This window comes from Neophocaena asiaeorientalis, unplaced genomic scaffold (assembly GCF_003031525.2).
Source record: "Neophocaena asiaeorientalis asiaeorientalis breed wild unplaced genomic scaffold, Neophocaena_asiaeorientalis_V1.1 scaffold31, whole genome shotgun sequence".
Lineage (NCBI taxonomy): Eukaryota > Metazoa > Chordata > Mammalia > Artiodactyla > Phocoenidae > Neophocaena > Neophocaena asiaeorientalis.
This window is the reverse complement of record NW_020175320.1, coordinates 3262739-3277540: the sequence shown is the minus strand read 5'-3', so window position 1 is coordinate 3277540 and position 14802 is coordinate 3262739. Positions and strand designations below refer to the sequence as shown.

Genomic DNA, 14802 nt, shown 5'->3' with positions numbered 1-14802 from the left:
ATACTAAATCTTCAGTTACAATAGCAAGAAATGAAAATCTCAACAAAATTCAGAAATATTATGAGAAGGAAATGATAGTTAAAATAAAGTGACTAAAAAAAAATAAAATAAAGTGACTGAATCTAAAAGAGTAATTGGTGAAGAAGCTGAGAAGGAAAAGCAAGTATGGGTATTTTTATTTTTTTAATTTTTATTTTTTTAACATCTTTATTGGAGTATAATTGCTTTACAATGGTGGGTTAGTTTCTGCTTTATAACAAAGCGAATCAGCTACACATATACATGTATCCCTCTTGTGTCTCCCTCCCACCCTCCCTATCCCACCCCTCTAGGTGGTCATAAAGCACCGAGCTGATCTCCCTGCGCCAGGCGGCTGCTTCCCACTAGCTACCTATTTTGCATTTGGTAGTATATATAAGTCCGTGCCACTCTCTCACTTCATCCCAGCTTACCCATGTAAATTGATACAGCCACTATGGAGAACAGTATGGAGGTTCCTTAAAAAGCTAAAAATAGAACTACCATACGACCCAGGAATCCCACTACTGGGCATATACCCTGAGAAAACCATCATTCAAAAAGAGTCATGTACCACAATGTTCATTGCAGCTCTATTTACAACAGCCAGGACATGGAAGCAACCTAAGTGTCCATTGACAGATGAATTGATAAGAAGATGTGGCACATATATACAATGGAATATTACTCAGCCATAAAAAGAAATGAAATTGAGTTATTTGTAGTGAGGTGGATGGACCTAGAGGCTGTCATACAGAGTGAAATAAGTCAGAAAGAGAAAAACAAATACTGTATGCTAACACATATATAGGGAAGAAAAAAATATGGTTCTGAAGTATGGGTATTTTTAATACAAATCTTTTCTCATATTTGCTTTTCAAACTATGTACAAAAAATTCGGTTCTCCGATACCTTAATATTTCCCATTTCTCAGAGTTACCTACTAAATTTCAAGTACACTGAGAAGGGTAACACTATAAGCCATTATCAGCTAATACCATATAATTCATTTGTTGATAAATGGGAAAAAAAAATATCCAGAAGAACTGGGTCACCATAGGTACCTGAAGACCAAGATTTGGAGATGAAAGAAAATCACTGAGGAAGAGGCAAGGAGATTCCTGGGGGAAAGCCTTCTCTTTTTCTTGCATGTGTGAAACTCTTGTTTAAACAGTGGGCTTATTGTGCGAGGATGAGATATGACTGATGAGGCCTGCAACAGTCTTTGAGTGGGTGGGGTCACATCTGTTGGAGCAAATATTCCTGATGACAACCCCCAATCAGAAAACTGGATCTCAGAAAGCTAACTCTGTATAAGAATCATTGTATGAGTCATATTGCTTTGTTTTTTCTCATTGTGTTATCTCCTAAATTTTTTAGTTTTTATAAAAATTTCTTAAAATGTTATCTAAACTTTCAGCTGTGCCACTTGTCCCAAAAGGAAATTATGTCTACTCTTGGGCTGAAGTGTCAAAGGAGGAGCAGCAACACTGTAAAGGTGTTGGTGGTGATTAATGAAAATCCCAAAGGGGGATTACATCTGAGAGAACACAGAGTCACATGAGTTGTCTTCTACTTGCTCTCAAACGTGAAGTCCTCAGAAAGGGATTTTCTGACCACTCCATCAAACTGTCGCTAGCCCGTAAACTCTGTTATTTTTCTTCATAGCATTTATATCTCTAGTTGACATTGTAATGTGTGCCTATAATGTTTATTTTTTACTATCTCATCTAGTGATGCATGCAACTAGAATGCAAGTCCTCTGATGGTAAGTGCTTGGTCTTACTCACTGTTGCATCCCCAGCACCAAGAATGGTATAAGAGCTTGATAAATATTCACTGAATAAATAAATTCCCAACCCAGTACCAGATAAAGAAATTTTATTTTTATAAGAGATGCATGGCATTTACTTCCAAGGACTCGGTCAGTTTCTGCCTGAATCACAATTTTGCCACATGGGGGCTCTGCTGTGAGCCACAGGAGATTCCTAAGCATTCCCCACACTCTTAAAGGAAGTAATTTTCAATCAGGATTAAAAGTATTTATGTTACAGACAAGGGTTCTCCAGCCCAGTTTAAGAAAGTCCCCAAATAGACTGAAATATTTTCATGTAACATAAGGACCCACAGCTCCTATTCGTTGCTACTACACCAACAACCTACATAAAATTTCTTTTCTTTTCTTTTTTTTTTTTTTTCAGAATTTCTTTTCTATCAGAGGTTTAAAAACTCTTAGGTCTCCAGCATAAAACCAAAAACCAACAAACATTGTTTCAGAAACAAAAATAGAACTAACCAATGGAATATTAACTTTTTTCTCCAAATCAAGATTTCTATCATCTTTCCTCACCTGGGGGTTAGGAAATTTAATTCTTTTTTTTTTTTGAATTTTATTTTTTTTATACAGCAGGTTCTTATTAGTAATCAATTTTATACACATCAGTGTATACATGTCAATCCCAATGGCCCAGTTCATCACACCACCACCCACACCCACCTGCCACTTTCTCCTCTTGGTGCCCATACGTTTGCTATCTACATCTGTATCTCAGTTTCTGCCCTGCAAACTGGTTCACCTGTAACATTTTTATAGGTTCCACATATATGCATTAATATATGATATTTGTTTTTCTCTTTCTGACTTACTTCACTCTGTATGACAGTCTCCAGATCCATCCAAGTCTCTACAAATGACCCAATTTCGTTCCTTTTTATGGCTGAGTAATATTCCATTGTATATATGTGTGACATCATCTTTATCCATTCGTCTGTTGATGGGCATTAGGTTGCTTCCATGTCCTGGTTATTGTAAATAGTGCTGCAATGAACATTGGGGTGCATGTGTCTTTTTGAATTATGGTTTTCTCTGGATATATACCCAGTAGTGGGATTGCTGGATCATATGGTAATTCTATTCTTAGTTTTTTAAGGAACCTCCATACTGTTCTCCAGAGTGGCTGTATCAATTCACATTCCCACCAACAGTGCAAGAGGGTTCCCTTTTCTCCACACCCTCTCCAGCATTTGCTGTTTGTAGATCTTCTTATGATGCCCATTCTAACTGGAGTGAGGTGATACCTCATTGTAGTTTTGATTTGCATTTCTCTAATGATTAGTGATATTGAGCAGCTTTTCATGTGCTTCTGGGCCATCTGTATGTGTTCTTGGGAGAAATGTCTATTTAGGTGTTCTGCCCATTTTTGTATTGGGTTGTTTGTTTTTTTAATATTGAGCTGCATGAGCTGTTTATATATTTTGGAGATTAATCCTTTGCCCGTTGATTCATTTGCAAATATTTTCTCCCATTCTGAGGGTTGTCTTTTCATCTTATGGTTTCCATTGTGGTGCAAAAGCTCTGAAGTTTCATTAGGTCCCATTTGTTTATTTTTGTTTTGATTTCCATTACTCTAGGAGGTGGATCAAAAAAGATCTTGCTGCGATTTATGTCAAAGAGTGTTCTTCCTATGTTTTCCTCTAAGAGTTTTAAAGTGTCTGGTGTTACATTTAGGTCTTGAATCCATTTTGAGTTTATTTTTGGGTTTGGTGTTGGGGAGTGTTCTAATTTCATTCTTTTACCTGTAGCTATCCAGTTTTCCCAGCACCACTTATTGAAGGGACTGTCTTTTCTCCATTATATATCCTTGCCTCCTTTGTCATACATCAGTTGACTGTAGGTGCATGGGTTTATCTCTGGGCTTCCTATCTTGTTCCAGTGATCTATGTGTCTGTTTTTGTGCCAGTACCATATTGTCTCGATTACTGTAGCTTTGTAGTATAGTCTGAAGTCAGGGAGTCTGATTCCTCCAGCTCCATTTTTTTCCCTCAAGACTGCTTTGGCTATTCAGGGTCTTTTGTGTCTCCATACAAATTTAAAGATTTTTTGTTCTAGCTCTATAAAATATGCCATTGGTAATTTGATAGGGATTGCATTGAATCTATAGATTGCTTTGGGTAGTATAGTCATTTTCAAAATATTGATTCTTCCAAACCAAGAACACAGTATATCTCTCCATCTGTTGGTATCATCTTTAATTTCTTTCATCAGTGTCTTATAGTTTTCTGCATACAGGACTTCTGTCTCGCTAGGTAGGTTTATACCTAGGTATTTTATTCTTTATGTTGCAGTGGTAAATGGGAGTGTTTCCTTAATTTCTCTTTCATATTTTTCATCATTAGTGTATAGGAATGCAAAAGACTTCTGTGCATCAATTTTCTATCCTGCAACTTTACCAAATTCGTTGATTAGCTCTAATCGTTTTCTGGTGGCACATTTAGGATTCTCTATGTATAGTATCATGTCACCTGCAAACAGTGACAGTTCTACTTCTTTTCCAATTTGTATTATTTTATTTCTTTTGCTTCTCTGATTGCTGTGGCTAGGACTTCCATCGTATATTGATGAATCCTTGCATCCCTGGGATAAATCCCACTAGATCATAGGGTATGATCCTTTTAATGTGTTTTTGGATTCTATCTGCTACTATTTTGTTGAGGATTATACATGTCAATCCCAATGGCCCAGTTCATCACACCACCACCCACACCCACCTGCCACTTTCTCCTCTTGGTGCCCATACGTTTGCTATCTACATCTGTATCTCAGTTTCTGCCCTGCAAACTGGTTCACCTGTAACATTTTTATAGGTTCCACATATATGCATTAATATATGATATTTGTTTTTCTCTTTCTGACTTACTTCACTCTGTATGACAGTCTCCTATGAGTCTGGCTAATGGTTTATCAATTCTGTTTATCTTCTCAAAGAACCAGCTTTTAGTTTTATTGGTCTTTGCTATTGTTTTCTTTGTTTCTATTTCATTTATTTCTGCTCTAATCTTTATGTTTTCTTTCCTTCTGCTAACTTTGGGTTTTGTTTGTTCTTCTTTCTCTAGTTCCTTTAGGTGTAAAATTAGTTTGTTTATTTGAGATTTTTCTTGTTTCTTGAGGTAGGCTTGTATAGCTATAACCGTCCCTCTTAGAATTGCTTTTGCTGCATCCCATAGGTTTTAGATCATTGTGTTCTCATTGTCATTTGTCCTAGGTATTTTTTGATTTCCTCTTTGATTTCTTCAGTGATATCTTGGTTATTTAGTAACGTACTGTTTAACCTCCATGTGTTCGTGTATTTTTACGTTTTTTTCCCTGTAACTCATTTCTAATCTCATAGCGTTGTGGTCAGAAGAGATGCTTGATATTGATCATCTTCATTATCATTATTCTGAATTTTTTTCTGGAAGGTTGCCTATCTCCACTTCATATAGTTGTTTTTCTGGAGTTTTATCTTGTTCCTTCATCTGGTACATAGACCTCTGCTTTTTCATCTTGTCTATCTTTCTATGCATGTGGTTTTTGTTCCACAGGCTGCAGGATTGTAGTTCTTCTTGCTTCTGCTGTCTGACCTCTGGTGGATGAGGCTATCTAGGAGGCTTGTGCAAGTTTCCTGATGGGTGGGACTGGTGGTGGGTAGAGCTGGGGATTGCTCTGGTGGGCAGAGCTCAGTAAAACTTTAATCTGTTTGACTGCTGATGGGTGGAGCTGGGTACCCTCCCTGTTGGTTATTTGGCCAGAGGCAACCCAACACTGGAGCCTACATGGGTCTTTGGTGGGGCTAATGGCAGACTCTGGGAGGGCTCACGCCAAGGGGTACTTCCCAGAACTTCTGTTGCCAGTGTCCTTGTCCCCATGGTGAGCCACAGCCACCCCTGCCTCTGCAGGAGACCCTCCAACACTAGCAGGTAGGTCTGGTTCAATCTCCTCTGGGGTTACTGCTCCTTCCCCTGGGTCTCAATGCGCACACTACTTTGTGTTTGCCGTCCAGGAGTGGAGTCTCTGTTTCCCCCAGTCCTGTCAGAGTCCTGCAAGCAAGTCCCACTAGCCTTCAAAGTCTGATTCTCTAGGAATTCCTCCTCCTGTTGCTGGATCCCCAGGTTGGGAAGCCTGATGTGGGGCTCAGAACCTTCACTCCAGTGAGTGGCCTTCTGTGGTATAAGGGTTCTCCAGTCTGTGAGTCATCCACCCAGCATTTATGGGATTTGATTTTACTGTGATTGATCCCCTCCTACCATCTCATTGTGGCTTCTCCTTTGTCTTTGGATGTCGGGTATCTTTTTTGGTGAGTTCCAGTGTCTTCCTGTTGATGACTGTCCAGAAGCTAGTTGTGATTCTGGTGTTCTCACAAGAGGGTGTGAGAGCACGTCCCTCTACTCTGCCATCTTTGTTCAGGGCCTGGATTTAATTCTTAATGCTAACATATCTGCCAGGAAGGCAAATTTTAAAATATACTAGTGTACCCATTGAAACTATTATACATAATGCTTTAAAAGTACAATAGAAAACCTATAGACTGAATGTTTGTGTTCCACCTCTACCAAATCATATGTTGAAACCTAATCCCCAAAGTGATGGTATTTGGAGGTGGAAACTTTGGGAGGTGATTAGGTGAATGGGATAAGTGTCCTTAGTAAAGAGGCCCTTGAGAGCTCCCTTGCCACTTAAGCTATGTGAAGTTCCAGAGAGAAGGTGGCAGTCTGTGAAGCAGGAGGCAGGAATGCAATCTCACCAGACATGGAATCTGACCACATCTTGATCTTGGACTTCCCAGCCTCCAGAACTGTGAGAAATACATTTCTGTTGTTTATAAGCCACCCAATCTATCACATTCTGTTACAATAGCCCAAATGGACCAAGACAGAAAATTTTCTTTAAAAAAAACTTGTACATCAGAACATATGTAAAGCAAATATAGCAAAATGTTTATTATTATACCGTTTAAATAATATTGACTTTATATTCAAAGCACAGCCATACAATCATTTAAAGTAAAACATCAAATATTAAGGTACAAATATGTAAGAGACTTTTATAGTTACTCTAAAACTCCTTTGTTCTATTGTGAGAAATCATAAGAATTTTGGGAATATATATAGGACTATAAATTTTACAATGTGGCTCTGGTGCCACATCTTCCTTCATGGACTTTGTTCCAGATGAAAAGTTAGACAACTGATTTCTCTCAATAAAATGACTACAAATGAATTTTGATGGCTGTTCTCTTGAAAGTAATTTTTTGAGCCTCTGTTAGAAGACTATCCCAATATTAATATAAAAATTAGCAGGTTTGTTTAGCAAGGAACAAAGCAAATAATTGCTTTTGACGACTATGGGCAAAAAGGCAAGTACAGTGGAAAGGGAAGAACAGAAATACTAGTAAATATGAATGGTAAACCAACCGAGACTTGTGACACCTTAATTTTAATTATTGCTCTGAAAACTTGCCATTTGACCCATTATTGTATTCCCTGGTAATACAAACAGAAAAAAACAGAAATACATATTTTCCTTCAAGTTCTAAGTCTCACATTACTCAAAAGTTAATGCAAGTCTTAACTTTGCTACCAAACATGAATAGATGTCCCAAGTATCAATTTGGGGCTGGATATCCTGCTTAAATTAATGAATGGACTCTTGCTCAACATGTATGCCATTAAAACTTACTCCTTACAACTTAAATGATACAGGAGAAGTAATCAACGGAACGTAAAACATGGAACAAGCTACAGTTCAAATAACCTGGTACCTCCCAATAAATTGATGGCATTAAAAACTTAGAGAGACTTCAGAAACATGAAAACCAAATGCAATATTTGGGCTTCACTTAGGTCTTGACCATAAACCAGCTTTAAGAACTTATCGTTAAATATGTTAGGTGTTCTAATGCTAGATGGTTAAATTAAAAGTCTTTACTGGTTAGAATTACATACTGAAACACGAACACACACACACACACACACACACACATATGTGTAAAATGACATGATTTCTGAGATTTGCTTTTAAAATACTCCAGAAAGAAAAAAAAAAAGTGTGGGTGTGTGTGAAGGAAGGTGGGGATAGGTGGAACTGAATTAGTAAAATATTGATAATTGTTAATGTTTATTATACTATACTCTCTACTTTTGTGTATGTTTTGAAATTTCCACTAAAAAAATAAAATAAAAACAATTGTTTCCTCAAAGTTATGTAGTCTTTTTCAATCTTCAAAAGTCTACCAATAAGTGTTACATTTTAAGAGTTTGTTATTTTTCCCTATCCTCAAATTTAGCTTAGGGCTACCTCTGTAGGAAGAAAAAGTGAGGAATGCAATAAAACCTGAGAGTATGGGTTGATGCTGCAGCATAAATGTATCTTTAGGTGAGGGAGAGGGAGATGTGTTGGATAATCTTGTAGGTCTCATTCATTTGAATTTGCCTCATTCCAAAAAGACACTGAGAAACCATTTTAATGGTCAGACCTGGAAATTTCTTCATCCATTTATCTAAGTCAGACATATTCACTTATAACCATGTGTGACCAGACAGGGTTTTTAATGGAGCCCTTGAAGCAAGCAGATGGAAACCAAGGATATTTCAGAGACATGTTAATGCTTGATGGAAGATCAGAATATAGTTATAAATGTACAAATGCATTTGAGTATTCTAACCAACTAGAAATGAAGAAAATAAAATTTTCATAGCTGTAGGGACCCTATAGCAGCATTCTGACTATCTTATTACACGATAGGGTAGCTGAGTCAAAAACATTAAGCTCTTTACAACATCTAGATAACATGCACTTATTGGTGAAAGCACTTTATGAGTTAGAATGTCAATGATGTATGCTGTATAATAAATGGTTGTGGTATTAAAACTGTAGTAGAAAGGGAATACTGATAATTTTTTTTTTATAATATTAGTAAATTCTGACTCTGCCCTTGGTCATGTTAGTGACCCTTGATATATGTTTGTTCCAGTATATGCTCATGACCAGAGCACCTAGACAGAATTCAAAGAAAAATTAATTTTCTCATAGGTACACTGATTTCAGAAATATTTTATAGTACTTTATAGTCTACAATGTATTTACATATAAATTATAGAACTTGACCCTAAATAAAAACTTTAGAGATTCATAGCACAGGTTTTATGAGTACTATTTTGCAGATAAGCAAACTGAGACCTTAAGAAGACTGGCCAGAATCAGTTCCAAATTCCAAATGTCAACTGGCATATGCAATAAAAAGTATGTGTCATTCTCTAAATTATTCTAGAAAAACATTTTGGATTTTTACCGAATTTATTTCCCAAAACTCTGAGTCCACATGTTCCCCTATCTGGTCTTTATGTAATTTTCAGTTTTCATCAAAGCTTTTGATTCCATTGCCTTCTAAGACAGTTTGCAAAGATGGTGCCACTGTGCAGACCATCTGAACAGGAATCCATGTTGCTATTGTTAGTGCCTAATTTTGCTAGTCATTTTACAAACGATTTTAAAATCCATCATGGTTCTTTGAGGCCTAATAACAAGAAGATGCTTGCAAAAATTAAAGTCTCACAAAACTGAAGAAAGTTGAGAACCAAATTCAAACAAAATTCAAATGTGTTGAACTCTTGATGTTATTCCCCGAACTTGACCTACAGAAGCAGCTGATGGCTGTACCATCCCTCCAGTTGCTCAGCCCATAAAACTAGCAGTCATCTTTTTTTTTTTTTTTTGCGGTGCGCGGGCCTCTCACTGTTGTGGCCTCTCCCATTGCGGAGCACAGGCTCCGGACGTGCAGGCTCAGCGGCCATGGCTCACGGGCCCAGCCGCTCTGCGGCATGTGGGATCTTCCTGGACCGGGGCACAAACGCACGAACCCGTGTCCCCTGCATCGGCAGGGGGACTCTCAACCACTGCGCCACCAGGGAAGCCCCAGCAGTCATCTTTAATTTCTCTCTTTATCTCATACCTTCACTTCTAACCAACTCCTGTTGGTTTTACCTAAACATAAATCTAGAATCTAACCAACTCTCACCACTTCCACTGCTACCATACTGGCCCAAGCCACAATCACCTCTCTTGACTGGTATTATAACCTCCTTACTGGCTTCCCTTACTACTCCTTACTACTCTTGTCCCTTTAGAGTATATTCCCTCTCTGACTTCATCTCCAATTACTCTCCCACTTGCTCTCTCCACTCTAAGACTGACTGGCCTTTTTTCTAGTCAATGAACACACTATCTACTCCTACAAAGAGCCTTTGCACTGGTCACTCCCCATACATATTTATGGTTAACAACCTCACCTCCTTCAAGGGTTGTTCAAGCCACTTTCTTAGTGGCCCTAACCATCCTATTTAAAACTACGATCCACCCCACCCCTTCCACTCTTAATCTTCACTATCTTTCTTACTTTTTTATAGTACACACTACCTAATAATATACTACTTATGTTTGTTTTTTATTGGCCATTTTACCCCTTCAGAATGTAAGCTTAGATCTTTGTTTTGTACACTGATATACTCTAAGTGTCTGGAACCGTGTCTATGACTTAGTTGGTACCCAAACTGTTAAATAAATGAAATCTCTGAGAACAACCCATTGTTAAGATATCAGTATATCCACTTTAAGCCCTGATTTTCTAAGTTTATATATGGCAATTCAGTTTCATATTACACTGAAATTTGCCATCATATAAGTAAGATTGGATCTATTTACCCAATTTAAACAAAATATGTCAAGCTATTTGAAGTACTATCAGTGCAATAAAAAAAAGTCTTTAGATACATGACACTATATTCCATAAGTATATAAATCATTAAGGTCCTAGATTCATTGGGGAAATTTAAGTTGTCCGGTAGTTTATGTTTTTTTTCTGTATGTGGTGTTAAGTGCAAAAGAATTTGCTAAATACATAATGTAGTATAATTTTGCTTCTTTTAAAAGGCAAGTAAGAAATAATCATCTTGCTGCAGTCAACAAGTAAAAGGAGAATAAACTTTAAAAAGTAACCAGCAAACTACTAAAATCTTTTAGAATAGAAGGTTTTGTTTTTCTTTTGAGAGATTACTCGATGTCTTGGGAGTGATTTCTGTAGCCTCAAGTATTCAGTCTGGTTTAGCATTGCACTATTTTATTTTTGGATTTCTCTACTAGCCTCTTGAGTGGTCTTCCCTCTTCAGGCACTTCATTACCTTGAACCAGGATAGACCTGGTGGTGGTACTGGCTTAAGAGCTAGTGCCAAAGTAGGAGCCACACAGAGGGCCTGGAGTCAGACCCAATCCAAGAATGGCTACCGATTACTACTGCGGAAGAGATCAATAATCAGCATTAAGAGAAAATATCAATTTTGAAATCCAAAAGGTGAATGTGAAGTCAGAACTATGGAGCAAAATAAGATCAGAAGCCAAGATACCAGGAAAATGTCTAAAAACTAAGGGCAAGGTGTGTGACACAGCAGCAAATGTTATTCACCATAATTGATCCAAGAAGATTTCTCCCAGGAAAAGCAAAGTGAGAGAATTACATTCTCAGTGGGCTCATCTGTGCTTCTGTCAGGGAATGAGAGAAGAATAAGAAACACAAAGTTGATGGGGCCTCTGGCCATCCTAGAGCAGCCCTCTGCAGCTGTTAGGCAAAACAGACATCGGATAGCTGCTTCCCTTGGAGAAGCAAGGATGGTGAAGAGAAAAATCAGAGCCTTTCAAGCAACAGAGATATGATAGAGGAGTTATAAATATGATTCCCTTTAGTCTTTTTTTAATAGATACAAGTTGCCAAGCCCTATTTGGGATGTTAGATGATAAAAGTTGTAACATGCCAAAGGGAATATTCAAACCTATACTTACTATTCTCATAAAATATACGGTTTAACTATGAATACAAGAGATGTCTACATGAAAAGTGAAGATCACTTGCTGACCATGTGAGTATTTCCTCTTCCCAGTTTCTTGCCTTATAACACACATTTTTTAAGAACACTTTCTCCAAGACTGTATCCAATCTCACTGGCCAAGGAACTTTTCAGGGATCAATCCCATGTACACAAGACTAGCATTACATAACCAGTTTATCCTACATCAAATGTACCTGTGACCCCCATAAAAATGTATTTATTCAATAAATCTTTATTGAGCATCTATAATATGCCAAGCGCTATTGCAGGTTTCAAGGAAACTGAAGTAGACAAAACATTGTCTTTGTCCTCATAGAATCTATATCACAATGTCATAGATTTATATGTCCTCTCTTCCTACTAGGAGAAAATTTATTCTTTTTATTCATTCCCTTACAGTGCATTTTTTAAACCAAGTTGTCCATCAGAGTCTGTTGATAAGTGTAGCCTCTTCCGTCCCCTTGAATCAAAATCTTGGGGGAGGGATTGGGAAATTTATCTTTTTAACAAGCTCTCTGGGGGCTTTATGCGCATTGATAGCAAGAATAATTTGGGAGGAAACTGCCCTATTAATGGCATACTATCTGAGGAATTGCATGATGTCTACGGGATCCCTTTTGTTATCATGACTGTTACCAAGCTTCTCATCCTTAGAAGATCTGAAAGCTCTCCAGGGTTTTCCACAGTCAATTCATCTAACTAACACTTTTATTTTTTATAAAATTACCATTTATTTTTAAACAAAATGGTTTTCTCTGTGGGGCAGATGTTACCATATTCTGCTCTGGGAAGAAAATAATCAAACATTAATTACTAGTTATGGTCTACTAGATACTGATTTTAAAGATAAAGTTGAGATGATGGCAATTTAGGAACTCTTCTCATCAAAGAAGGCAAGACTGAAAGGATCTCAGAAATCCACTGTAAACAATATAAAAAATATTCATTGAAGTAGTTCCTTGTGAGTAAATGAAAGTGAGTATACTCAATATTCAATACTAAATAACATGCAATACCAGCAAATACAGTAAAGCTGATATTATTCAAATAACGGCTAACACAGGCTTATCATGTGCCACTTACTATTCTAAGTACTTCCCAGACATTTAGATGACTTAATTCTCAAACCCTCTATGAAACGGAATTTTGTTTTTATGCCCATTTTGTAGAAGTGAAAACTAATGCATAGAGAAGATAAGTAACCTAGTGAAGGTTACAGAGCTGGTAAAGTACAGCCAGGATTTGAACCTAGATGCAAAAATTCATCCTCTTAATCATTAGGCTAAGCTTCTCCTCTTTAGTTTTTATGATTCTTGTTAGAAGACTCATACCAAAGAAGTTTATGAAAACCTATTCTAGAAATCAAGAATTGTATTTTATTACAGCTTCCCTGACACAGTGACTTAGGATAATTTTCATTTGGCTCACTTTAAAGTGAAGGTAACAATGTTGTTGAAGCAGGATCATCTAGCAGTTAGAGGTGTAAGCTAAGAGAGCTATGGTTCTAAATCTCAGTTCTGACGCTTGCTATGTGACCTTCAGCAAGTTACCTTTCCAAGTCTCGGCTTCCTCATCCTCAAAATGAAGGTTTTAATGGGACCTACATCATAATATTGGTTACAGATAGAATAAGATAGCCCATTTAAAGCACTTAGAAAGTGCTCAATAAATATTGCTAGTGTAATAGTAACAGCATCAATAAACTGAACCAGATGATCTCTTGATTCTTGTACTCACATTAAATATGGCTTATTTCTCTTCTAATTAAAAAAATAAAATGACAGCAACCAAAACAACAAACCAAGTCATAAGCCATAAAACCAATTATGTCTTTTGTGGGAAAACCAGAGAGGTTACTGGACACATTAGTTTATATGTCACCAGTTATCCTCTCTACTCCAAAATGTACATGTTCTAGCATCCTGAGACACCTTGTATAATATAATCGCTGTGACTCCAAGAGGTCAAATGGGCAGGCAGCTCAATAATTCATTTTATAAATTTCAGTTCAAAGCTATGTTGAGGTTAAGAAAAATTGACATTCGGTCTGTGAACTTCATGTCAAGCTCAAGAAAAACTCTGGGCAGCGCATGTTTAGCGATTAAGTGGATGCAGACAATAAAGACGTTGCCAAATTGTAAAACAAGACTTGGAAATTACAGAAAATGTTGCTAGTTATTGATTACGGGGACCATTCAGTTCCTATTGAGCCACCCAAAAGAATCATTCATTTTCCAACAGAAAGCCTGCTCATTTGCAAGATAAAAGAGAGACATTTCTGCACATGCCCATAATGTTCTTCACCACTGGGGGCAGCTTTACATAAGACTGCATTCACTAAAACCAAAGCAACAGTCCGAGCAGCTTTCAGAATGACAGTCTGCAGAAGTGAGCTGAGCGTGTGCGCGGTACGGGGCTCTCCTGCCTTCCGGGCTCCAATGCAGCGCTGTGGCTGAAGTGGGTGCTCGCCACCAGAAATGCTGGGCTATGGGATACAGATGTGGCAGCTCAGGTAGCCTCACGTTGCCTGGAGGAATACATCTTGCTTTCCGATAAGAAGAAATTCCCCCCCCCCCACAAAAAAACTGTAAAGATGCAAAAACGTAATATTCATGAAGATCCTATTACCTAGGAAGATTTTGATGTTTTGCTGCAAATGCGGTGTTGGGATTTATTTGTTCTTGGAGTGTTCTGCGTGGCTGGCAAAGAATAATGTTCCAAAATCGGTCCATCTCCCAAGGGGTCCAATTTTTCTTCCTGGGTGTCAGCGAGCCCTGACTCACTACAGTGCAGCTGACAGGGGCTGTCATGCAAGTGGCCCCCTAAGCCAAAGCAAAGACCTAAGGACGACCTTTGAACAATACAAAGGATGGGTATGTTTTGTCACTTTTCTTCTTTTCTTCTTAAAAAAAACAAAAACAAAAAATCCACTAATCTGTAAATTAATTCTGCCTTAATTATTGTAGAGATTACCTTGCTCTGCTCTAAGACTATAAATTCGATTGCTTAGTTGCCATGTTTCCTTGCTTAACTATTAAAAAAAAAAAGCCTAAAGACAATTCTCTTTAAATTATAAGGAGATGATATTTG

The 14802-nt window shown here is 37.6% G+C and overlaps 2 protein-coding genes across 2 annotated transcripts in view; one reads left to right on the top strand and one right to left on the bottom strand.

Annotated features, from left to right (window-relative positions):
• Positions 1-14802, bottom strand: part of CTNNA3 (catenin alpha 3) — a 1528699-nt gene that overhangs the window by 871822 nt on the left and 642075 nt on the right. The gene's annotated exons all lie outside the window — the stretch shown is intronic.
• LRRTM3 (leucine rich repeat transmembrane neuronal 3) overlaps positions 14406-14802 on the top strand; it is a 173923-nt gene continuing 173526 nt past the window's right edge. The window contains exon 1 of the mRNA XM_024765511.1: positions 14406-14585. Coding sequence (XP_024621279.1) covers positions 14582-14585 — 4 coding nt within the window. The 5' untranslated portion in view covers positions 14406-14581. The remainder of the gene's footprint in view (positions 14586-14802) is intronic.